At 41.8% G+C, this 25,868-nt stretch overlaps 1 protein-coding gene across 2 annotated transcripts in view; it reads right to left on the reverse strand.

Annotated features, from left to right (window-relative positions):
* Window positions 1–23,424, reverse strand: part of LONRF1 (LON peptidase N-terminal domain and ring finger 1) — a 45,890-nt gene extending 22,466 nt beyond the window's left edge. For both annotated transcript variants that reach the window (XM_024131440.2, XM_028481208.1), the window contains exons 1-7: window positions 22,627–23,424; window positions 8,900–9,018; window positions 7,727–7,849; window positions 4,567–4,716; window positions 3,741–3,981; window positions 3,544–3,640; window positions 2,004–2,118 (exon numbers count right to left, since the gene is read on the reverse strand). In XM_024131440.2, the coding sequence (XP_023987208.1) occupies window positions 2,004–2,118; window positions 3,544–3,640; window positions 3,741–3,981; window positions 4,567–4,716; window positions 7,727–7,849; window positions 8,900–9,018; window positions 22,627–23,338 (1,557 nt within the window). In that variant the 5' untranslated portion in view covers window positions 23,339–23,424. The remainder of the gene's footprint in view (window positions 1–2,003; window positions 2,119–3,543; window positions 3,641–3,740; window positions 3,982–4,566; window positions 4,717–7,726; window positions 7,850–8,899; window positions 9,019–22,626) is intronic.
* Between the last annotated feature and the right edge of the window lie 2,444 nt (window positions 23,425–25,868).

Below are 25,868 nucleotides of genomic sequence, written 5' to 3' on the forward strand. Positions count from 1 at the left end.
GGGTTTCTGATTTAGTGGCTCTGGGGTAGGGTCTAAGAATCTGTATTTCTAACAAGTTCCCAGGGGATACAGATGCTGCTGGTCAGGGGAACGTACTTTGAGAACCATTGGGCTGTAGACTGGAGAGATGTACTCTTGAACAGATAATATGTACACACATAACTGAAGAGTTTATTACAGATACTATAAAAGCAGTTTCATTACCATTTTCTATTAAATTAAGATGTTTTAAAATTTAAGACTCATGTATTAAATTTGGGAAATACAGCCTCTCTTACAGTACTGGTAAGAATCTATTTTTGTACATTACTCGGGACTTAGGCAATTTGGCAATTGGTTTTAATAAGAGTCTTATAAATATACGGCCTTTGATCCAGTAATTCTCCTCCCAGGAATTTACCCTAAAGAAAGAGTCAAAGACACAAACCACAGTGTCAAAAGACACAAACCACAGTATACTAAAACAAAACAAAACAAAACAAAACAACTTACATACCCAACAACAGGAAAATGTTACACCACTGGACTAGTATACTGCTACAAAAATCATGTCTTTAAAATGTATTCAAATGAAAAAATGAGCAAAATGAAATGACAAGTAGGAGAAGCAGAAAACTGTAGAGCATGTCAATTTTATCCTTGTAAATATGTATTTAGACTTTACCAATTATATTATACAGGGTGTCTTCAGGTCAGGACAAAGGATAAAGTTATTTTTAAACAGTATGTTATGTTTTTAAATAATATCCTTATTTTATTTTCCTTAAAACTTCAGACATTTTTTCAGGTGAGAGAACTCTAAATTTAAAGCAATGTATCTAAATGTTAATCTGAAAAAAGCATAATAAATATATGAGTGTATCTAAAAACTCTGGAAAACCAGGAAAGACAGCATGTTTAGAGTACTTCACCTGAAAACATTGAGTATACTAGTTAAAATAACTAACAAACTCTTTAAGAAGGAAGTTTTTTTATCTTATGTTTCCTGACTTGAACATTCTTTATGTGGTTTTCTGTTTTACTACATATAGGCTTGCTATGCTATAACAATACATACATGCCATATGATATCTGTACAGACCTATGTTTTCTGTATAGGAAATAACTGTATTTTCAATAGCAAAATGGTTTTATCTATTTTTTAATTCATATTTGGAAGACACTTCTTTTCTTCAAACAATCCAGGGACAGAATCACTCTCCCTGGTCAATGCTACCACTGCAACTGGAACTCAGAATTCGAAGGCTTTGGCCTCACCTTTGGGGACTTCAAGTCACTCAAGCACGACTGAGAGGGTGTTGCTCTCCCACTGCTTATGGAAGATACCCACCTGAGATGCAACTATTTTCCTAATGCAGGTGATTAGTGCTTTTCACTTACTAGACAAGGAGGGATGTGGGAAACTGTGCCTCCCTCTCTTCTCGCCAGGCCACCACTTTCTAGAGCTGTGCTGTCCAATGCGGTAGCCACTACTCACATGTGCCTACTGAAATGTAAATTAATTAAGATTAAACAAAATTTTAAATACAGTTCCTTCTACACATGTGGCTTGGTAGCTACCATGTTGGACAGCACAGATACAGAGCATTTCCATCAATGCAGGAAGTTCTACTGGACACAGTTGCCCCAGATGTTAAGGGGATTGGACTAGACCTGAAATCTAGCCTAAAAATGGTGGTGGGAGGCAGGGCAGTTGGGCTTCCCCAATACTGTCATCATTAAAATTCAATAGATTCCTGACCAGGTACTTGACCACACCTCCTTTGTTTAAAAAAATTAAGTAAGGGGTCTTGGCCTTCAGACCCTCTCTGCTTTCTCCTCCCCTCTCCAAACTCACTTTTCTCTAACACTAGCATATGGGTAACGAAACAGAATCCCTTTTGGTCACTCAGCATATACAATGTAATTTATTCTGAACCTATTAATCATTGCTATGGCTGAATAAAATCAAACCATGTTGCTACACTTAAGACCAATAAACAGATAAGCGTAAAAATGTTTACCTCTTTTAAGCTTTCTTTACAAAGGGGACAGTATGGTGTGTGATCTAAACAACGCTCAAGACAATTCTTACAGAATGAATGTCCACAAGGGGTTGTTACTGGCTCAAAAAACAACCTGAAATCAACCAAAATACATGTTAGTTTTCACAATAAACTATCCATTGGAAAAACTGAACGAACTAATAATGGAACCATAACACTAATCTCTCTTTAGAGTAGAGGAGGAAGAAGGAGGGTCTGGTGGGCAGGAGAGGAGAGAAGGGGCAGTGGTAAATACAAGTATATCCTCCTGAAGCGTTTAAAAGTTCACCATCCACAGAGGTACCCTGCGCTGGGGGCCTGGAGCTGTACTAACATAACCGCCACTCACATGTGGCTATGGCGCCCTTGAAATGGGGCTGGTCCAAACTGAGATGTGCAGTGCATCTAAAATACACACCAGATTTCAAAGACTTAGTGCAAAATTAATGATGTAAACTATATCATTAATAATTACTCATTCGTTTTTGTACAGATTCTTATTTTTTTTTTTTTTTTTTTTGTGGTATGCGGGCCTCCCTCTGCTGTGGCCTCTCCCGTTGCGGAGCACAGGCTCCGGACGCGCAGGCCCAGCGGCCATGGCTCACGGGCCCAGCCGCTCCGCGGCATGTGGGATCCTCCCAGACCGGGGCGCGAACCCGGGTCCCCTGCATAGGCAGGCGGACGCGCAACCACTGCGCCACCAGGGAAGGCCCCAGATTCTTATTTTATCATCACTTTAAAATTGGTTTTCTTAACAAGCTTATAAAAGCCTTACTATATGAAATTCACAAAAATAATCCACTAAATTATTACCATTGAATCCTAAAGAAATAGGCTTAAAATTCAAATATGGAAAAACTAATTTTTCTTACGTTATAATTATTTCCTGAAACATGACACTTTGGAAGTTTCTAGTAGTACTGTTAGATGTATAGGTACTTCAGAAATCATCTGGGTCTAATACCCTCGCCTCACAGATGAAGAAGCCAAGACTCAGAATTAAGGGACTTGCTCAGAAATACCTCTTTATGTACCTGGAAAATGTCCTTTTTAAACTATCAGTCTTAGAATTACAAGCATTCTACATAATGGAAATCCTTATCCAATGTTAAGATATGTAAACAAGATAGAATCACATACACACAATACATCATTGTATTCTTACCCAAATCTAAAACCATGGAGTCTCAATAATAACATACAGAGCTTTTATAGTACTTTACAATTCCCCAGATACTTTTTATATTTTAGTCATCTGATTCTTACAAGACTTCAATATAGGCTATGCAAACCCTGACCCCACCTTCTAAGTAAGGAAAAGCTAAATAAGGTTCAGAGATTACATTATTTGCCTAAGATGTGAAAGGGAAACCTAGGACTAAAATTCATATATTTTGATTTTAATCCACTGTTCTGTTACTTCACATTGCCTATTATTACAGAGTAGATTACCTTTATCTACTCTGTACTTTATTTACAATATAAAATATTCATCTTTTATAAAATTGTACATACTTACCTCATGCAGAGAGAACACTCAAAATCTGAGACATCTATTAATTCTTCTGGGATGTCACCGTAAGTTAATGAAAATGTACAGACTTCACTGGGAGTTTCTATTAAAACAAAGAGATGGGGTTATCTTCTTTAGGAAGAAGTTTGAAGGCCATTCTAAATAAATCAATGTGTTTTATATGAGTGTAGTGAAATTTTTACCTCCCTGTCTTTTCAGCTTATTTCTTCCATCTTCATTTACAATCACATCCTGGTCTAAGAGAGACAGCTTTCTTTTCAGCAGAACACCTTTCTCTTGAACAGAGAGTGAAGGTTCTGAGGACACTCTTTTTAAACAATCCTCTCTGGCAGGCCTGTCTGTTGAATTTATAGCCTGTGCTGACCGAGCATGGTTTAGGCTTCCTTTGACAGGCTCTGAAGTGACCTCTGCTATTTCTTCATTCTACAAAAAAATACAACATATAAGGGTAACTGACTGCACTTCTTTACTATCCTTATTCTCGCCAGAACCAAACTGAAATTTTGATGTCTTAAAATGTTCATTTAAACAGCACCAACTTTTAATTCTAAAACCCTGGCAAGTAGGTGATTTTTGCCAGTACTTAGATAGCCCTGGACATCAAGCTGGCTTACATCATAATAAGGTTAAAGCAGTTATGCTAATATAGTTCCTACTCCAAGGAAACTGAAATAAATACAATGTTCTATATTTTCCAAGAGACTGAAAGTTTTCTTTCAGTCTCTTTTAGGTCATTGAATGACCTAAATTTGTGATTAATGAGCATATACTTTACATAAAAGGTTTCAGTATAAAATAAAAGGCCAAAGATGAAGTTCTATTAAGACAACGCTTACTAAAAGGTTTCAGTATAAAATAAAAGGCCAAAGATGAAGTTCTATTAAGACAACGCTTACTAGGTTGAAAGTACCTAAACAGATTTTAGTACTTGAAACTAGAAAGTGAAGATCTTAACTTGTGAAGAAATGGATACACTAGGCCCATGATTGGCTTTACGCACCCCCTTACCTGCTCTGGGCTAAGCTCACTGGCACAATGAGACTCTTCTATTACTGAAGGAAAACCAAAAGGTTTGTTTTTAATACATGGTAATGAACTCCAGGAAGAGTCCTTCAGGCCTTCTTTTAAGTTTTCAGGTGATAATAAATCACATAAAATCTGTAAGAGAAATATTATAAAAAGTAATGAAAAATATAAAATATTTGGTTGAGAATAATATAAAGTTACCTAATATTTAAGAATTTGGGGGAAATTTGTAGCAAATAACTTCATATGGAGTATAATCTACAAAAATATCAAATTACTATATCATACACCTAGAACTAATATAGTATTCCGAGTCAGCTATCCATCAATTTAAAAGAAAAAGAAAGAAAACTTGTAGCCAACTTTATTTTTAATGAGCAGGGAAGGAACAGGTTAAGTAAAAAGCAGAACTTCCATATTGATTAAAAAGTCTTACAAAACCAAGGTGTGCCTCAATGGGGTCAAATCACCTCAAATAAATGATTCAAAAGGAAGGCACGGGGTGGTGAGTTTGGTAGCCTGAGAAGGTACTCAAGGTAAAGGTTGACGTTTTATTTATTTACTTATTTTGGCCGCACCCCGAGGCATGTGGGATCTTATTAGTTCCCCGACCAGGGATCAAACCCGTGCCCCCTGCATTGGAAGCACGGAGTCTTAACCACTGGACCGGCAGGGAAGTCCAAGGTTGACGTTTTAATGTGAGGTTTGTGGAAAGGAGAGATCTTAAGAGAAGTGGAAAATATTTACCTTTGAACATCAGTGAGTCCTATCTTGTCAAAATAATTAATGGTTCATCCCAATGTATATTTTAAGGTGGATTTAAGAGTGTTTATGTGAACTTGGACCTTTAACTACAAAACTCTAAAATTCCATGTGTTTACACTGAATTTAGTTTCTCCCTGAACGAGTGACCTGCACAGTCAGTCACCACTGCCCAGCATTAATTGTGGCACCAAATGGCAGCTGTCCGATATGAGAGGCAGCTGCAGTATCAAAATCTTGGGTGCTTCTCTCAGGAATATGTCTAAAACTCTCAAAGAAACAGGGTGGTTAAGACAGAGGAAGAACCTGGCTACAAGGAAATGAGAGGGGTTCAAATTAGTTTGCTTGTCAAATAAGCTGTGTGTATATGTACAGCAGACGATTTCTTAAAGCCTCAATTTGGAGGTTTGGTTTTTCAGCTGTACTGTCTCTCAATACACAAAAATCAGAATTTTTCATGAGTCTTTACAATGTAATTAAAAAGGAAATATATACAATGTAAACAAAAGTGTGTGTATCTGTATGTGCTCAAGCAATACCCCATCTAATGAACAAACATTTTAAAATTTGGGTATGTTTTTACATTTCCTGATTTTAAAAAAAGGTATTAAACACACACCCATCCTAGAACACAGCAACTCCACTCCTAGGTATTTACTGAAGAGATATAAAAACGTATGTCCACAAAATGACTTGTATAAGAATGTCCATAGCATCAACTGGAAACAATCCAAATGAAAATTGCCACTAACTGTGAATATCACAAACTGTGGTGTGTTCATACAATGGGATACTTGGTAAACAATAAAAAAGAAAAAAATTACTGGATGTATCTCAAAAACATTATGTTGAGCAAAAAAAGCCAGACACAAATGAGTATATGCTGTATGATTCCATGTATACAAAGTTCTAGAATAGCAAAACTGTTCTACGGTGATAGAAATTTGAACGGTAGTTGCCTCTGGAAGCAGGGAGATGGGGGATTTGCTGGAAAGGAGATGAGGGAACTTTCTAGGATGATGGAAGTATTCTATATCTTGATTGGGGTGCTGTTACGTGACTGTATAATTTCTCAAAACTCACTGAACTGTAAAATCCATGCATTTTATTATATGTAAATTATACCACAATTTACCAAAAAAAAAAAAATACTGAGGAAAAATAAATATTTCAAGGCAGTAGGTATTTTGCATTCACCTGACCTTATTAACGAACAAACAAATATTTACAGAAGTATAAGGATATCCAGCAGCATGGAAAATGCAAAATCAAAAACCCTTAAAAAGTCTGCAATCTCACCAGGGCGATCACTCTAGCAAAGAGAGAACAGTCAGAAAACACACAACAGTAAACCATTTTTTGTTAAATCAGTGGGCTAGAACATGTATGCAAACAAACCTTATAGAGGATATAGCAATGTTAGCTGTATTCATAAGGCATTTGGAATCTGAGAAAAATTTCAAAATTCTCATACTTCAAGGTACATAAGAATCTCCCAAGGTGCTTGTTAAACTATGCCCCAATTCTGGAGATTCTAATTCCAAAGGTCTGTGGTAGGGCCCAGCAATCTCTGTGTTTACCATGCACCCGAGATGATTCTGAAAAAAAGCCACACTCTGAGAAACACTACGAAGGTAATAAATAATGTGGCATCTTTGGGGGACATCGAAGGGAGCATCATGACAGGGCACTGAAATTATATTAGGGTAGATTTTCCCAAAACATTTTTCAAAGACTCTAGTTATCCCAGATGCTCTGTGGGTAAATCTGGCAAAAGCTGAATGCTGTTGTCATGCTAGCGAAGCAAAAACTCTTGACAAAATCCGAAGAAATCTGTTTGGTTCGACCCAATGTTTTCCAAAGTCACTTGATCGGAGAACCCCCTTCCCTTTTTCCTTTTAATTAACACCTACTGACACATCACTGAACAAACTTTGGAAAGGGATGTATGCAGTACAGAGAATATTAAGGCAAAACAAATTGAGTGGGGCAATACTGCTGGCGACCATGGAAAGCAAGCAAAGTTGAGACCTGAAATGAAAGGCAAAGGAAGCCAATAAAAATTCCTGAGCAGGAACATCATGACAACAATGTTTAATTAAGGATGATTAGTCTGGCTCCCATGGAACAAACTATTAGAGAACATCTAAATTTAACTAGGCAAAAATAATGCATTTAACTATCTCTGAATGAAATGTTTTGATTTTGGTAAGAATTCAGTATGCTAATAAGTATATAAGCCTGAAAACTACTTGTCAAATTGCTACTGAATTTGACTATGGACACTCCTTATGTTCTTACCCAAGATTCTAATTGGCATTTGTTAAAAGACCTGTGTCATAGCCCTACCTTGAAGTATTATAGTTGGTAAACTGATTACCTTTTCTACTTCTAGCTTTGCAGGTGCGAAATCTTCATCAAGCGCTAAGCACTGAAGAAACAGTTGTAAGGCATCACCTAAAAAACCAGCATCATGGAGGACTTTTCCTTTCCTGAAGTAGACCTTCAATAAAAGCACATATACACAACTTTTATGGATGGAATTGTTTTTAAAAAAATCAGTATCAAGGGAAAAACAAAAAAATGTCTGCTTGGAAATACTCATTTTGAAACTCTGACTGACTGTGAGGAGGCCAAGCATTCTAAAGGCGTTATTTACACCCTACCCTGGAGAGGCACCTACGGGGGAACTGAGGCCCAGAAAGTGACTTCAAAACCGCATTTCTCATTATATCCCTTCAGTGATAAGTCCAGAGGGTTCTTTTTTTTTTTTTCCCAGAGGGCTCTTTCTTTTTAACAGTTGTAAAGCTGTCCGTACGATCATTTTCGCTCTTAACGTTCATTGGACTTGTACTAACCAGTCATGCCATCATGGGATTTTGAATCATTTTCCTTATTAATTTATAACTTTTAGAGCATCCTTACTATACTGTCCTCAAAGGCACAGCTTTGAATGGAGGGAAAAGTCACATAAAAAGATGACTTCTAGCTTAAAGAATATATATGGGAGATGGACTAATTTGCCTTGGCAGTTTGATAAAAAGGAGAATTAGTAAACTGATTATATATTATATACATGCCCCAAGTCTTCTTTTAAAACAGCATGGGCAAGGCAACCTCCTTTGACCCCATCTACCACAGTAAACCACAGCCTAATCATCCAGTTCCCATCACAATGCCTCAGTCAACTGTTCAGCCACAAGGACCTCTTCTCTTTCCGTTGATAAAACCTCCTCCATTGATAACCAGTTTGGATGCAGCTCTGCAATAGGGCCACTTGTGTCTCTTTGAGGAAATGCTGTATATTAAAGTCTGTTTTTTTCTGTGCCTTGAATTCAGGTTGTTCTTTGGTTAGGAGACAAAGGTTTCTTATAGTTTAAGAAACTGTCATGATATTCATCCACTCAAAATATTGACCTTAGATTTCTAGAACTCTATATTTTATTTAAAGAATCACCCAATCCATTCCATTATAACTTATAACCATAACTGAATGCATATTCCCTGCAGCTGAAATTTGTAAATGTATGCAAATGTAAGACAGTAATTTTACCTCAGGCCAATTTGGCAGTTGAAAGAGAACTGCATTTAAATCTTCTATGGCTGCTTTAAACTCTCGCAGACCAGCATATGATTCAGCTCTGTAAATTTTCAGAGTCAAGTCGCTGGGCTCTGAAATAAATATACTATGAAGGTTTGATTATTTTTAAAAGATTATTGTATGACCCACAAAATACATCATACTAGATTAAGAACTGACTCAGTGATTCTAGTCAGTAACCACCAAAGCAAAGGCAGTGAACCAAGCACTGTACAGGTGCAACCCACTAGTATGCTAAAATTTATAATTTATATCAAATCCTTATGAGTAGATTATTTCAGTGGAGGAAATTATGCTTTTTAAAAAAACTGAAAATATTTTTATAATATGAATAATCATCCCTAAGAAAATGTTTTCTTAAAATAGGTCATTCTGTTAAAATTTAAAAGACTCATGTCTTGGATGCTTAGAAGATTTGCCTTTTTGTGGTAAATCTTACTTTTTTATACCAATTTTGAAATCCTATTTATAAATGACCATATGTGTAACCACTGCACATGGGATCCCATAGTTACAAAGACTGACCAAGGCATGGTCTTAGGAGAGTACACAGTGATCCTGCTTCTGGAGGAAATGGGTTGATAAGAGTCAGCTTTTTTAAGAGGGAAAAAATTTTAATTCCTGCCATTAGCAAAAATAGTATTGGACAGTCCCCAGACAGATTTAATTTCAAATATTTGAAGGAAAAAAGCTTTGCTGATAATTTCACTATGTTCTCCATCACTGCTTGAGAAAATAAACTAGTATCCAATTGCACTCAAAATTTCAGACACTTAGTTGGTTCATTTATGATACTACAATCTATTACTACAGGTACATAGATTGTAAAACTGAAGTCTGGGCCAGAAACTAATTTTCAGTACATCTACAGATGACATAACTTGACTCTTCTCTGAAAGCTATTCATCTTTGGAGGTTTCCAAAATGTATGCTTATAAAACAAAGCATTCATTGTGGGAAGGGTGTAAAGACCCATAATGCCTCATCCACAAAAAAAGTATAATAAAACAAAACTCGTTAATAGCTCCCTGATTTACTCTAGTTTTTTTTTTTTTTAATAAATTTATTTATTTTTGGCTGCACTGGGTCTTTGTTGCTGCGCGCGGGCTTTCTCTAGTTGCAGTGAGCGGGGGCTACTCTTCCTTGTGATGCACGGGCTTCTCATTGTGGTGGCTTCTCTTGTTGCGGAGCACGGGCTCTAGGCACGTGGGCTTCAGTAGCTGTGGCTCGCAGGCTCTAGAGCGCAGGCTCAGTAGTTGTGGCGCACAGGCTTAGTTGCTCTGCAGCATGTGGGATCTTCCCGGACCAGGGCTCGAACCTGTGTCCCCTGCATGCATTGGCAGGCGGAGTCTTAACCACTGCACCACTAGGGAAGTCCCTACTCTAGTTTTTAAATCATTGCTTTTCTACAGATATATCTAGATTTAACAAGTAAGTTTGACAGGCCTTTTTCACTTGCTGGTACTTGAGAACCCGAATTATATTGTTCCCTCAGATTTATACCAATGAAAAATTTTCAAGAATAAAATTAATATTTCATGAAAATATTTCTTACTTCCTCAGTAGAAAAAGACACATCTGGCATATTCCATCTTTTGTTTCTTAAAGCAATATAACTGTAAATCATTATCTTTGAACAAAAACGCATAGAAACTGAAAGCTCCATGTGATTAATCAATCAAGAATGAAGAGTCCTCGCACCAAGCTAGACCCTGAGGGGGTTTAAAAGATTTTACTTTATCCCTGTCTTCGAGGAGCTTACAGTCTCATTAGAAAATTCTATTTTCTTGTGAAATGGCACCATGTGATCCTGATGTCACAAGCACAACTGGAGTTCGGGAAGCGGAGAGCAACGTGTGCCAGACCAGTGCAAGGAGTAAGCAGTCACCACAGCAGCATCCAAATCCTTGACCTGGAGAGGACGGTGACCAGGACGTGCACAGCTGGGTGCTTCCAACAGCGTCCCTGGGACCCCGCCTGTGCTCCAGCACCTCCAGAGACGGGGTTCACGGTCACAACAAGCAGCCCACTCCACACACGGATCCCTCACTGGGCTTTTTATCTTCTCACATGTTGTTTTTTTACAGCAAGTCCCCACAGCATGACACTTGACGCAGTACACATTCGGACCTCGTGAGTAACGCACCCTCTGATCAAGGCCTCGCTGCTCAGTGGTGCCCTTTACGCAGCTACTCTAGGGCAGCACTGAGGGAAGGGGCGGAGGAGACCTCCTCCTTTAAAGCACCCAGTCAATCTACAACGCTTCTCCCCTCTGAGGGAAGCAAGAAAGGACTGTGCCCCTCTCATCTCAACACAGAGGCACTCAGGCTATCCAGACTCCCTGGAAAGCTAGTGTCTACTGGGATTAGAAAAGAGGTGGACCCCATGAAGAGATGAGAAGAGGATCATATTTTAAAACTCTTGCTCCCCAAATCCTCATAGGTCATGTTTTTATTGAGAACTTCAAATGTCAATGGACTACATTTGAATGACTCTGTTTGGGGGTGGGGAACGCACCTCCTCAATTTAGTTCACACTCTCCAATATGTTTTAAAAGAGATTAGGGCCACCCCACTTATTTCCTGCAGATCCTTCTTAATTCAAAAAAAGAGCCAAATGCACTAATTGAGGCCCTTCGAATTGCCTAAGGATACAGAATGTCTGCCCTCTGTGTCCACTTTTGTGAAAAGGCAACAAAAAAAACTCCATCAGCCTGGCGTGTGTGTGTGTGTGTGTGTGTGTGTGTGTGAGAGTGAGAGAGAGAGAGAGAGAGAGAGAGAGAGAGAAACAGGCGACAAACATTTACTGTCTGCTCCTTACCTGGCCCTGCGGACGCTGGAATGAACTAGTCACCTTACTGCACAGGCCACCAGGAGGGCCTGCGTCTCAGTCCACAGCTGCAGGTATGCAGTGCCTGGCACATTACAGACTCAATTTGTTGGAAAAATGAAGAAGTATAAAGGTGGGGTTTGGGCTAAGTGTACTGAGCATGATTTAAATCCCACATCTAATTTTCTCATTCTACCTCCAGGTGCATCAAATTTCCAACAGCCTGCTGTGTTTTTCCTCAAGTTCAGCACACTTCTCACACCCCACCCCCCAAAAAAGGTGTCTGGTCACTATATTCTGTTAGTAACACTGACGTCCCAAATCAAACTCTTAACCGTGGTCAATTTTACCTCCTCTAATATTTCCCAAATCCATCCCTGGTCTCTTCCAATCCTACTGCTAACTGCCTTAGTTTTGGCTTCCAAAATATTGTTAAGACCATTGTAGCAGCTTGCTCACTGCACCCCCTGCCTCCAGTTTTACCTAAATCCTCACCATCCACAGATAAATAGGCATTTAGCACAACATCCAAGTTTCTCCCTGCTTGGGTCCTGCCCATCTCTCCAGCCTTATTTCCCATCGTTATGAGCCTCCCACTTGACTCCAACAAGACCTAGCTACTCACTCAGCCCCATGCATGCCATTCTACTTCACGTCTCCTCCTTTCTTCACAGAGCTGCCTCCTTATCATTCTTTGTGAGACCACCTCAAACCAACTCCCCTCGGTCTGGATAACTTTTCCTAATCCAGTAAGACTCAGCTCACCGGTCTCTTCTCCAAGACGCTTTCCTTTGCGTCTGCTGCCACTCAGCATCCCGTAAGGATTCAGAGCATGAGCCTGGAAGCCAAGCTGCCTGGGTTCAACTTCTGGCTCCTCCACTCACTCCCTGTGAGCTGGGGCAAATTGGCAAACCTCTCTGTACCTCAGTTTCCTCAGCTATAAACTTGAGTTTTTGTCCACCTATGGTCAGTTAATCTACGACAAAGGAGGCAAGACTATACAATGGAGAAAAGACAGTCTCTTCAATAAATGGTGCTGGGAAAACTGGACAGCTAAATGTAGAAGAATGAAATTAGAACATTCTCTAACACCATACACAAAAATGAACTCAAAATGGATGAAAGACTTAAATGTAAGACCTGATACTATAAAACTCTTAGAAGAAAACAGGCAGAACACTATGACATAAATTGCAGCAATATCTTTTTAGATCCGCCTCCTAGAGTAATGGAAATAAAAACAAAAATAAGCAAGTGGGACCTAATTAAACTCATAAACTTTTGCACAGCAAAGGAAACCATAAACAAAATGAAAAGACAACCCACAGAATGGAAGAAAATATTTGCAAATGAAGCAACTGACAAGGAATTAATCTCCAAAATCTAGGAACAGCTCATACAGCTCAATATCAAAAAAAACAAGCAACCCTATCAAAAAATGGGCAGAAGATCTCCATAGATGGTTCTCCAGAGAAGACATACAGATGCTCAGAGGCACATGAAAAGATGTTCAACAAGGCTTTTAGAGAAATGCAGATGAAAACTACAATGAGATATCACCTCACACCAATCAGAATGGCCATCATCAAAAAGTCTACAATAATAAATGCTGGAGAGGATGTGGAGAAAAGGGAACCCTCCTACACTGTTGGTGGGAATGTAAATTGGTATAACCACTATGGAGAACAGTATGGAGGTTCCTCAGAAAACTAAAAATAGAATTACCATACCATCCAGCAATCCCACTCCTGAGCATATATTCGGAGAAAATGGTAATTTGAAAAGATACATACATCCCAATGTTCACTGCAGCACTATTTACAACAGCCGGGAGAGGGAAGCAATCTAAATGTCCACTGACAGATGAATGAGTAAAGAAGATGTGGTACATACATACAATGGAATACTACTCAGCTATAAAAAAGAATGAAATAGTGCCATTTGCAGCAACATGGATTGACCTAGAGATTATCATACTAAGTGAAGGAAGTCAGAGAAAGACAAATACCATATGATATTGCTTATATGTGGAATCTAAAAAAAAATGATACAAATGAACTTATTTACAAAACAGAAACTAGAAATCACAGACTTAGCAAACTTATGGTTACCAAAGGGGAAAGGTTGGGGGAGGGATAAATTGGGAGTTTGGGACTGACATATACACACTACTATATTTAAAATAGATAACCAACAAGGACCTACCGTATAGCACAGGGAAATCTACTCAATATTCTCTAATACCCTAAATGGGAAAAGAATTTGAAAAAGAATAGATATATGTATAACTGAATCAATTTGCTATACACCTGAAACTAACACATTGTTAATCAACCGTACTCCAATATAAAACAAAAAATTTAAAGAAATCTACCCCAAAGGGAAGAACTGAACTAATTTTAGGCAGACTTTTTTTTTTAAAAAACATCTTTATTGGAGTATGATTGCTTTACAATGGTGTGTTAGTTTCTTCTGTATAACAAAGTGAATCAGCTATACGTATACATATATCCCCATATTCCCTCCCTCTCGCATCTCCCTCCCACCCTCCCCATCCCACCCCTCTAGGTGGTCACAAAGCATCGAGCTGATCTCCCCGTGCAATGCACTAAGCAGACTTCTTTAATGCAAAAATATACACAAAGAAGCAAAGGGCAAGAATTTAAGTTACGTGAGATGATTTTTTTTCAGCTAATACAGTTATTTGATAACAACAAACTATGTACTGTTCTAAATAATTTACAACCTTCAGAACAATCCTATGAGGATATAACATTGTCCACATTTTTATAGATAAAGAAACGGAGTACAGAGAGTTTAAGTAATTTGCCCAAGATCAAACAGCTCGTAAGTGGTGGATTCTAGATGCTACCTCCAGCTGCCTGGCTCCAGAGTTCTCGCTGTTCGCCTCTATGCTAATAACAGGGGAGTGGGGGGGAGAGAGGGAGGGGGAGAGGGGGAGGGAGAGAGGGAGGAAGGGGGAGAGAGAGGGAGGGAGGGGGAGGGAGAAGGAGAGAGTTAATGTGTGCAAAGTACTTAGAACAGGGCTTGGTATATTTTAAGCACTATTTTAAGTGTTTGCTATTATGACTGTGTTCCTTTACTGTATGTGAGCAGCATTTATTTAATTTTAAAAATCTGTTTTTGAGCTCCCTCCATTATTTACTGTCTCTGTATCCTCAAATCCTGGCTTTGATAAATGTTTGCTGAACCAGGGGAAATTCATTAAAATCTGTCCCCTTGAGCTCCTCAATTCAAGCCCTCATTTTCTCTTCTCTTCAACCCAGTAATATTGTGAGTCATTGGGCAAATAAAAAGACTGAAATAAAATTCTGCTACAATGAGGAAACTAGTTTTAAGTTGTCCAAGGCCCCACATAGGCTGTGGAGGGAGAGTTCTCCAGAGTGGTGATTCGTCATCTGTTTTCCAGTACGTGATGGGTAGTAATAGGAGTGTACACATCATTTATTTCATCTTCAAGAAACTTGTTTTGAATAACAAAAGTTATAAAATATTTAAACTTTGAAAAATACAGAAAATTAAGAATTAAAAATCCTTTTCCCACCACAAAGAAATTCATTAAAATCTGTCCCCTAAAGTTCCTGAATTCATGTTCTCATGAATTGAGAAATAACCAGTATTGGCATATAAGCTGTACTTTTTTATGTCTGTGTAGATTACATTTTTAATGTGCAGTTTTATAAAATATACCATATATACTGTGTATAATCTTCTTTTTCTGTCAATGTAATTATATCCACAAGATTTTTAATGGTTGCAAACTACTCCACTATGTATACCATCTATTTAAAAATTCCCTATTTTAATTTTTGCTAATATAAAAATTCATTACTATATAGTTCCTTGCTATACTGCAATGAACATATATCTATAAGCTTTTACATATCAGTTTATTTCCTTAGTTATTTTCTATAAAGTTGAGTGACTGTGTAGAAAATTACATAGATATACAGTCCTCAATACATTCTGCTCACCTTTCTTTTATAAAACTTTATTTTACACTGCCAGAAGCTGTGTATTTGTTTCCTAGGAAAACACAAATGAAAATAGCATCATTATTTTAATGTGCATTTTTTCAGTGAGTTTGACCTTTAAAACTATTTATTGGCTATTTGGATTGTTCATGTGTAAGTATTCCTCTTGATTGTCTTTTTTCTTAGATATTTATATGTTGAGCTGTTTCAGGAATTCCAATGGCTAACTGAAATACCAGATTTCTTTGCTTCTATTTCTTTGTCATGTTCAGTACGGTAGAACTTGGTTATCACAGTTAAACTAAGAGCTGCCGATTGACAAGTTGTTAGTGATTGATTAATAAAGTCCAGGAATAGCAGTCTGGCATACTAATTAAAATCATAACCATTGGATTCAGAAGATCTGGCTCCAGATCCACTTTGGACAGTTTACCTAACTCTTTGAACCTCAGTCTCCTCACCTATAAAATGCTGGCGATACCTACATCTTACAACTGTTTTGTGGACTACAAATAAGACAGTGCATGTTAACGGTTAACATAGTGCCTGGCACAAGAGTGTTCAATAAATATCAGTTACTGTTAATATTACAAAATATTTCAAAACAAGTTGATAAAGAAATGAGATTAGCTCTTGAAACAAGGTATTAGAAGAGTATTTTCGACCTCTTTTACCCAAATAAACCTTAGCTGGATGAGAAATATCTTTAGGGATCAGTAACGCAGGTTGAACAAAAGGAGGGGAAGCAAAAAAGAAAAAGCAAAAAGAAAAGAATGATCTTATCCTACCAAAGAAAAAGAAGAAAACTGAACAGAAACTTCTGCCTTGCATTTTAGAGTTCTCTGAAATCATTCACCTTCTACAGTAAAACGTAACAATTTTGAAAAGTATCTTTACAATGTAAGAGGCAGAATACAAATTTGTTAAAAATTACACTTGAATATACCTAAGCCTCTTAGAAATATTCCACTAAATAGAAAAACAATTCTGAATAAACCAAAGGTTAATATAAAAATAATGAGAAATCTATGATAACTGAGTTTTGATAAATCTTTCATCATTTGATGAATTTAAAAAAGTAAAAACATAGGGCTTCCCTGGTGGCGCAGTGGTTGAGAATCCGCCTGCCGATGCAGGGGACATGGGTTCGTGCCCCAGTCTGGCAAGATCCCATATGCCGCGGAGCTGCTGTGCCCATGAGCCATGGCCACTGAGCCTGTGCGTCCGGAGCCTGTGCTCCACAATGGGAGAGGCCACAATAGTGAGAGGCCCGCGTACCACCAACAACAACAAAAAAAAAGTAAAAACATGGAAATTATTTAAAACACAGCACTTAAAGAGTTATTTATATACCCCCCTTTTCATCTGTAACAATAAGAATAAGCTGTTATAACTGATCTTTATAGTAACCCTGAGGCACTGCAAAAATCCTTCAAGTGACTTCTGAATTAAAGGAAAGATGAACCACAGATATACTGGATATAGGCTCAGTTTGTTAGAAATCAGTTAAGCAATAAGCCCCTTTTCTGGTGATTTTCAATACTGTAAATACCAATTTGCTGCAATTTTAAAAGAAACAAGAAATACAAACTTTATAAGGACAGGGACTTGATTTTGCTCACCTCTGCATTTCCAGCATCTAAAACAATGCCTAGTATACAGTAAGCACTGAATAAATACTTGTTAAATTAATAGCAAGAACACCTAAGATTTATGTTTTATATGCTAATTTTTAAAATCAACTTCAGTCTTAGAAGCAATATTCACATGCCCAATTTCTGCTTTCAGTTGCTTGCTCGCCTTTAACAAGTCACTTAAAATTCTTGGAGCTCTTTTCTTCAGTTCTAATTTGGTTACTTATTTGCCTTAAAAAAAGTCACTTAAAATTCTTGGAGCTCTTTAATCTGTGAATTAGGGGTACTAATACATGCTCTCCTATCTCACATGATCTTTTGTAAGAATCAGTTAAGATAATGGAAGTGAAAACACTCAGTGAAGTATAAAGCACCATATAAATGTCAATGTTTACTGTTTCAGGTACTTTGCAGAATAAGTTAGGGCATATATAAGTTTACTGATGAATTAAATTCAAATCTCTTCATGTTAACTTAGTTGACTAAGATATTAAAAACCCTTTATATTTTCTTTAAATGTATTCAGTATCTACCTATAATTCGACTTACCTTTTTATAACGAAAGCCTTGCAATGTCTGTATTTTATTGACGTATGCTAAAATGTTACTAATTAACATATGCAGGCGAGAATCAGAATTTAACCCTCACTCTGGTAATATTAATGTGATAGAAAAGAGCAGGACTTGACATTATAAGATTTAGATTTCAATTTTAGCTAAATCACCTTCTTGCTGGAGCACAAATTTTACATTTTAAAAATATTGTAATTAATATTTGCTGAGTATTTATCCATCAGGCACCATTCAAAGCACTTCACATGTTTTGACTCTTAATTCTCACAACAGCCCTAGGCTGTTGTTATGGTTGCTATCTTTCTATGAGGTAGACACTATTCTCACTTTTCAGATAAGGAAAGCAAAACAGGGAGGTCAGACACAGGCCCAAGGCCAGAGAGCAGGTGGAGGCAGTGCTGGGATTCAAACCCAGGTCATCAGGCACCAGCATGCACAGCTCTAACTACTAGGCTGTACTGCATTCTCTAACCCTAGGTGCCTCAATTTCCCTCTGAGGATAATGGTACTCCACAGGATTCTTTATGACAATGAACTGACAAAGAATTTTAAAATACTTGGTAATAGTCAAGGACTACATAATTAATCTTCAAAACAAATTTTCCTTCTCCAAGTATTTCAAATAAAATATTCTCCTCCTTACGACCTTTATTTTTTTTTAACCAGTACAAACTGTAAATTATACTGTTCTGTTGGTGTTCTTTCGGCGGGGAGAGTGGCAAGTCAGTGTTAAAATTCATTAAAAATAAAAGGAAGAGGGACTTCCCTGGTGGCACTGTGGTTAAGAATCCACCTGCCGATGCAGGGGACACGGGTTTGATCCCTGGTCCGGGAAGATCCCACATGCCGTGGAGCAACTAAGCCCGTGTGCCTCAACTACTGAAGCCCGCACACCTAGAGCCAATGCTCCGCAAGAGAAGCAACTGCAATGAGAAGCCGGCGCACCGCAATGAAGAGTTAGCCTCTGTTTGCCGCAACTAGAGAAAGCCTGCGTGCAGCAACGAAGACCCAACACAGCCAAAAATAAAATAATTAAAAACAAAAAGGGACAAAATCTTTACTGAAAAAAAAATAAAAGAGAGCACAGCAAAGTTGCATTATTTCAAAAGACTCTTTTCAATGCAGGAAAGACTTTTACATAATATCCTTGAATACTAAAAAGACAAAGTTATGAAACATCTGAGAGTTAATACCAAAAGATCAATGGATTAAATGTTATCTAAATATATTTCAGTTCAACAGAAACTTATGTAATCTCAATGGGAACGTTCTGATTTTGGCAAAGGTTTTCTAACTTTCCTTTCTTGTTGACAGGGATTAAATTTGGATGTGTGTGGGCTAACTAGACTAGATTATTTTTTCTAGTTAATAGTATTTGTTTCATTGTAAGAATTATACGAAGAAATTATAGTGAAGGTCTTTTTCCATTGTTAACAATAATGAAAGTATCTTAAGTAACTACAGCTGTATACAGCTGTATAATTATATAAATACATTTCAAATGCCTAACTGGCTCTCAAAAATTTAAAGCTTAACTGTGCAAATACATTTATAACTCTATTAAACCTTTTTAATTTATGCCCATAAACTGTTAAACACATAATATCTGTACTTTACCAACTATAATTTGTTAGCTCTAAGATTTTTTTCCCTCCTACTTTGCACTAAAAATTCAAAGGATGAAAAAAGTTATCCTCATTAGTACCATTCAGACACATTTTTGAGTATGGAATTAATGATTTTTGAAAGACCTAAAAATAAGGGGATAACAGACTGATGAGGTGAAAGTCAGGAGACTTGGGTTCTAGTCCTGCAAAAGTAGAATTAAGCAGCTGAGTGGACAGAATTCCCACATGCAGTCTATGCAAACTGAAAAAAGGAGAAAGAATAGATCTTTCAGTCTTTTTGTGTTAAAAATAATATCCTCAACCCCAGGCCCCAAATCTTCTTTAATTAAAAGATTATTGGTCATAGAACATTAAGCTAAATCTTAATTAGTAAATGTACTCCGTGTTCTTCCATGGATTAGGACCTGAATTCTTACGAGATGCCTAATTTAAGAGGTCAAACCACTAAATCAGTGGGAGTTAATACTGAATAGGTCTGTCAGTAAGTTTCATCCTTTATTTTACACTAGTGACAAAAAACTTCCTTGGAAATTTATGTTAAACATTTTCATTGGATGAGTTATACCGGTAGGATGAACCCTGGTCCCACATTTAGGAGAAATGGAGGACATGGTGTTGCCTCCACAATCAGCTGGCTGTGTGTGACTGCGGACAAGTCATTTCACTGTTGCAGCTTCTGCTTCATTTAAAAAATGAGGACCGGGCTTCCTTGCTGGCACAGTGGTTAAGAATCCGCCTGCCAATGCACGGGACACGGGTTCGAGCCCTGGTCCGGGAAGATCTCACATGCCGCGGAGCAACTAAACCCGTGCGCCACAACCACTGAGCCTGCGCTCTAGAGCCCGCGAGCCACAACTACTGAGCCCATGTGTCACAACTACTGAAGCCCGCGCGCCTAGAGCCGGTGCTCCGCAACAAGAGAAGCCACCGCAGTGAGAAGCCCGCACACCTCAGCGAGGAGCGGCCCCCGCTCTCCGCATCTAGAGAAAGCCCGCGCGCAGCAACAAAGACCCAGTGCAGCCAAAACTAAATAAATAAAATAAATAAATTAAAAAAAAAAAAAAGAGGACCATATGCTAGATGGTCTGTACTTCACCATTCATACTCTATTCACCCAGAGAGGCTGAGTTGTATTGGAATTTTGCATTCCAAATAGTTCTCTTTTGTTTTGGATCTATCATTCTATTTTATAACTGCTACTCCCCACAAAGATACTGAAAATATGAAAATATGCCAAGTTTGTGCTTTGAACTCTAAAGGTATTAAACAGCTCAACACAGTTACTAGCTCAAAGTGGCTGGGCACTTAGTGTAAAAGACCTACAACAAGGTACTTTCAGTTACAGTTTATAAATGCGGCTCATACTTAGCATCAGTTTATATTCTGGAAGTCTGTTTTCTTGGGGATTATTTTCCCAAGTGTTATTCCATGCCTGTATAGACCTTAGTCCTGAAATATGCTTACTTAACACAAGACTTAACAGTGACAAAATTGACATTTGGGGCCTGATCTTTGTGTGGGAGATTGTCCCGTGCATCACTGGATGTTGAGCAGCATCCCCGGCCTCTACCCACTAGCTGTGCCAGCGCCACTCCCACATGGGGTGGCAACCAAAAATCTCTCTAGATATTGCCCCAGATAATGTCCCCTGGGGGTGGGGTGGGGGGCAGTAAAATCCCCCTGGTAGAAAACCACCGAATTAAAGAACTCTTCATTTTACGCAGCGAACTAACTCCGGCAATGTCCCTTTCCACAGCCCAAAAAGAAAAGTGCTAGCCTAAGTTAGGAGGCCGAAACTGCTTCTTGGAGGCGAAGAAACAGACAAAAGATCTTCAAGGCCTTTTCCCCACAGCTTGATCAAGAGTGGAAAGGGAAACAAGCGTGGCAACGAACTCAATCAGAGACTGCCTCTATCTTTACCGTGAACTAGGTGTTTTCGAAAGTAAGCACACGTGTGCTTGTTAAATAAGCACGCCCTGACACACACAGGGGGAAATCATCAGGAGGAACCAGGTCGGCAGGCGTTTTCAGCTAAGACTGGAACGACCCGGAGCACCTCCGCAGCCCGGCGGCCCACGGGGCCTCCGGGTGCGGGGTGCGGGCGCCGAGCTCCTGCCACGCCCACCGGACGTCACCCGTTACACAACGCCCCCCCCCGCCCCCCGCTTATGCAATTCTGCCTCCAGCGGTTTCCATTTGCCCCGGTGACTTTTGTGGGAGACCAAGGTATACGTTGCACACCCAGCCTCTTCTGGGGATCCTCTCCCCGCCCCGGCTGGCGTCTCCCTGTGGCGGGCCCGGCCCGGCCCGAGCGGCCAATTACCGGAAAGAGCGCGGCAGGAAGAGAGCAGCCGCTCAGGCTCGCCCAACTCCCTCCCCATCCCGCGCTCGGGCGGCCTCGCCCGGCCACCCGAGCCGCTCCGCTCCGGGCGCGCCCGCCACAGCGCCAGGCCGCAGCGGAGGGAACCCCGCGCCTCACCCGTTACACAACGCCCCCCCCCCGCCCCCCGCTTATGCAATTCTGCCTCCAGCGGTTTCCATTTGCCCCGGTGACTTTTGTGGGAGACCAAGGTATACGTTGCACACCCAGCCTCTTCTGGGGATCCTCTCCCCGCCCCGGCTGGCGTCTCCCTGTGGCGGGCCCGGCCCGGCCCGAGCGGCCAATTACCGGAAAGAGCGCGGCAGGAAGAGAGCAGCCGCTCAGGCTCGCCCAACTCCCTCCCCATCCCGCGCTCGGGCGGCCTCGCCCGGCCACCCGAGCCGCTCCGCTCCGGGCGCGCCCGCCACAGCGCCAGGCCGCAGCGGAGGGAACCCCGCGCCGCGTCACAGTCGGCTCGAGGGCGATCCCCACTGTGACCGAAGCACCCTGGGGCGCCGCCCCCTCCCACACCCTCGGGGACCCCGAGAACCGACCCGCGAGCGGCAGCCGGCCTCGGGAAGCCTCCCGGGGGCGTAGACGAGTTCGTGGCCGCCCTCCCGTCGGGGAAAGGAGGGTGGGGTCGCGGGGCCCGCGCGGTCACCTGTTCGCAGCTCCTCGCAGGCGGCGGCCAGGGCCTCCCGGTAGCGCCCCTGGTGCAGCAGCTCCCCGAGACGCCCGGCCGCCCGGGCTCTCTCCCGCTCGCCCGGGAACCACTTTTCGGCCAGGTGGTTGAGAACGACGCTGGTCCTGAAGCCCGAGGCAGCGATGGCGGCGGCCAGAGGCGGCGGCCGCGGGGAGGTCCCCTCAGCATCAGCGGCCGCGGCGGGCGGCAGCCGGTCCCGGCAGAGGCGGCAGCGGGCGCGGAGCTCTCTCCGCAGGCAGCGGCGGCAGTAGCTGTGGCCACAGGCCACGGTCACCGGCTCGCTCAGGAAGCCCCGGCAGCCCAGGCAGCTGAGCAGCCCGCCGGCGCCGGGGTGGGCGCCCTCCGCCGGGGTCGCGCTCCAGCCCAGCCCGTGGCGGAGCCGGTAGTTGAACACCAGGCAGTCCACCAGGGTACCGAGGCACTCGGGCCTGACCGGGGCCCCGCGGCGCAGCGCCGCCGCGTACGCCTCCAGCGCTCCCTTCAGGTGGCCGCCCAGCGCCAGCAGCTCGCCCCGGCGGAGCAGCAGCTCCCAGCGCTCCGACTCCGCGGCCGCGCGCTCCAGCCGGTCGCCGCCGCCGCCCACTTCCCAGAACCGGCCCCGGCTCCGCGGCCGGGGGTCCGCCTCCTGGCTCTCTCCCTGGGAGCTCCTCGCTACGGCCGGAGAAGACATGGCCCGCAAAGGGTTGCTCCGCCGCCACCGCCCGCCGCCACGGTCCCGGAGCCTCCGGGGCGCGCGGCTCCGCACGCGGCCCGCGAGCAGGGGGGCGTGGCGCGCGGACACGGCGGGGCGGCGCGCGCCCGGGAAGCCCCGGGGGCGGGGCCTGGCGGGCGCGGGCGGGGCGGGGCCGGGCTGCGCGGAGGCGCCCGGGACTCCCCCGCACTCTCCCCCCACCACCCCCGCCCCGCGACCGGGTCCCCGAGGAGCCTACCGCCTGCCCAGCCCCTCCCGAAGCCCCTCCTGGCGGGAGACGCGAGGTCAGATGATCCCCCAGCGGGGATCTAATTGGCTTCTCCGGAAGAAGGGCCTGGCTTGTAACCGAACAAAGCCCGAAGGAGCCCAGACCTCCCTCGCCCCACTGGTTTCTCCGGCGGACCACCCCGCACCTGCCGCGGACTCTCCCCTAATCCCTGCTTCGTGGGTGCTCTCCTGCCGGGCGACCGGCTTCGCGGGACTGAGGCCCAAACTGCCCACCCTTCCCTGACATAAACGCCCACCTGAGTGGGGACCCGCCCCCTCTTCCTGGCCCCTGGGAGCCTCCCGGTGTAGTGTAGGTGCTCACTCATCTGCGTTTTCTCTAGTTTATGCCCAAGTTACAGATGGACACGTAGAGGCAGAGGGCTTAGGAACGCGTAAAGTCAGTCTGATGACTTTGTGACTCCCCAAGTCTAGAGTAGGTCAACTTTAGGAACAAAATAACTCCACTCACCTACCTGAGGCGACTCCCTCCAGAGTGTAAGACAATTTTTCCCTGGTGCCAAATTACTGCTGCTTTTCTGGTTTAACCCCGCCCCCACCATCTCGAGGGAGGAGGCCCACAGGTTCCTCTCCACATCTCATTTACTGCCCAACAGCTGGCTAAGGCCTATATTTGGCATTTTTTTTCTTTTTTTTTTTTTTTTTTTTTTTTTGTGGTATGCGGGCCTCACACTGTTGTGGCCTCTCCCGTTGCGGAGCACAGGCTCCGGACGCGCAGGCTCAGCGGCCATGGCTCACGGGCCCAGCCGCTCCGCGGCATGTGGGATCCTCCCAGACCGGGGCGCGAACCCGGTTCCCCTGCATCGGCAGGCGGACGCGCAACCACTGCGCCACCAGGGAAGCCCTATTTGGCATTTTTAAAGAGAAAACACCAGGTGAATGTTTTTCACAGGAAAGTCATCACTGCAACCCAAGCAAGGTCTGCAGTTTTGCCCACAGAAGAGAAGGAAAATGATCTGGTTTTTGTATAATGGGTTATATTTCCTTTAAACTTGGTGGCAGCTGGTTTAAAGCTCTCCGTTGAACATATTTATAGACTTGATTATAAGGTACTAGATTGTTAACGCTGTCCTTTTTCAAATGGTTAGAAACAGTGGCCCAGAGAGGGAAAGTTATTTGCCCAAAATCACACAGCTAATAATATACAAACGTTTTAAGATCACTTTACTCGCATTCCACTATTATTAGATCTTAGATAAAAATATTTCCCATGAGATTTTCAAAACGGAGCTAAAGGGACTCTTAACCTGAGCATGCTATGTCTGAAACTGGCTAACGTTTAATCAACATCCCTCTTTACAGAGAACAGGCAGTTAGGCTCAAAACTGCTTGAGTTACATGTGTTTCTACTACACAATTAGCAAATCTCACGACTTCAGAGACGTAGATACACTGCCCCCAAGACAACATCCACATTGAACCTGAAACAGATTGCCAGCTGAGACCCAAGGAGCAACTCCTAATCATCTGAAGTGTGGTGTATTGGGATTGATTCACAAGCACAACCTTGAATCTAATTCTAGACCCCTGAATTACTGCCTTCCCTCAATAAACAGAAGAATGACATTAGTCCGATGCCCACATACTCATCTGAAACTTGAAACCATAAGTAGTAAAACAAACATCCATATGGCCATGGACATTTACGTTTGTGATGTATTCCTATCCTTAAGAGCCTCTTGCAAAATGTACAATAGTAATGAATACATGTGTTCATGATTACACAAAAAAAGTATAAGTTGATAAACATGCTTATGTTTCTTATCAAGTATAGTTCAAATCAGGTTTTATTAGGGAATTTCCCCCAAAAGTAAAATATATGGTTCAGAAAATAATATGAAGCATCATTTGTCCTTTGGAATTTCTTTCCCCAATAAATGTGACAAATAGCCACATCTGATTCTGGTGTGAAATAAAATAGTACAATTATGATAATGTGAGGGGGGAAAAATGGGACTGTAGGAGGAATCTTGCCGTGTTCTCCTTGGCATTTGTGAATGGTTATAATTCCTGTTTGCTCGTTTATACATTTACGTAACTGGTTCTCATTTATGTAACTTATTTATGTAAGAGGTTGTACTGCCTCTGTGGCCTTTGTGTGCAGCACAATTTCCCTCTGAATCAGGAAGTCCGGGGCAAAACGATCACGGGCTCTAAGACCGGTCACTTTGTCATGCTATGCCACCAAAAGAGGATATGTACTTTGATGCGACTGCTTTTTAAA

The sequence above is a fragment of the Physeter macrocephalus genome, chromosome 20 (genome assembly GCF_002837175.3).
Source record: "Physeter macrocephalus isolate SW-GA chromosome 20, ASM283717v5, whole genome shotgun sequence".
Taxonomy (NCBI): Eukaryota; Metazoa; Chordata; class Mammalia; order Artiodactyla; family Physeteridae; genus Physeter; species Physeter macrocephalus.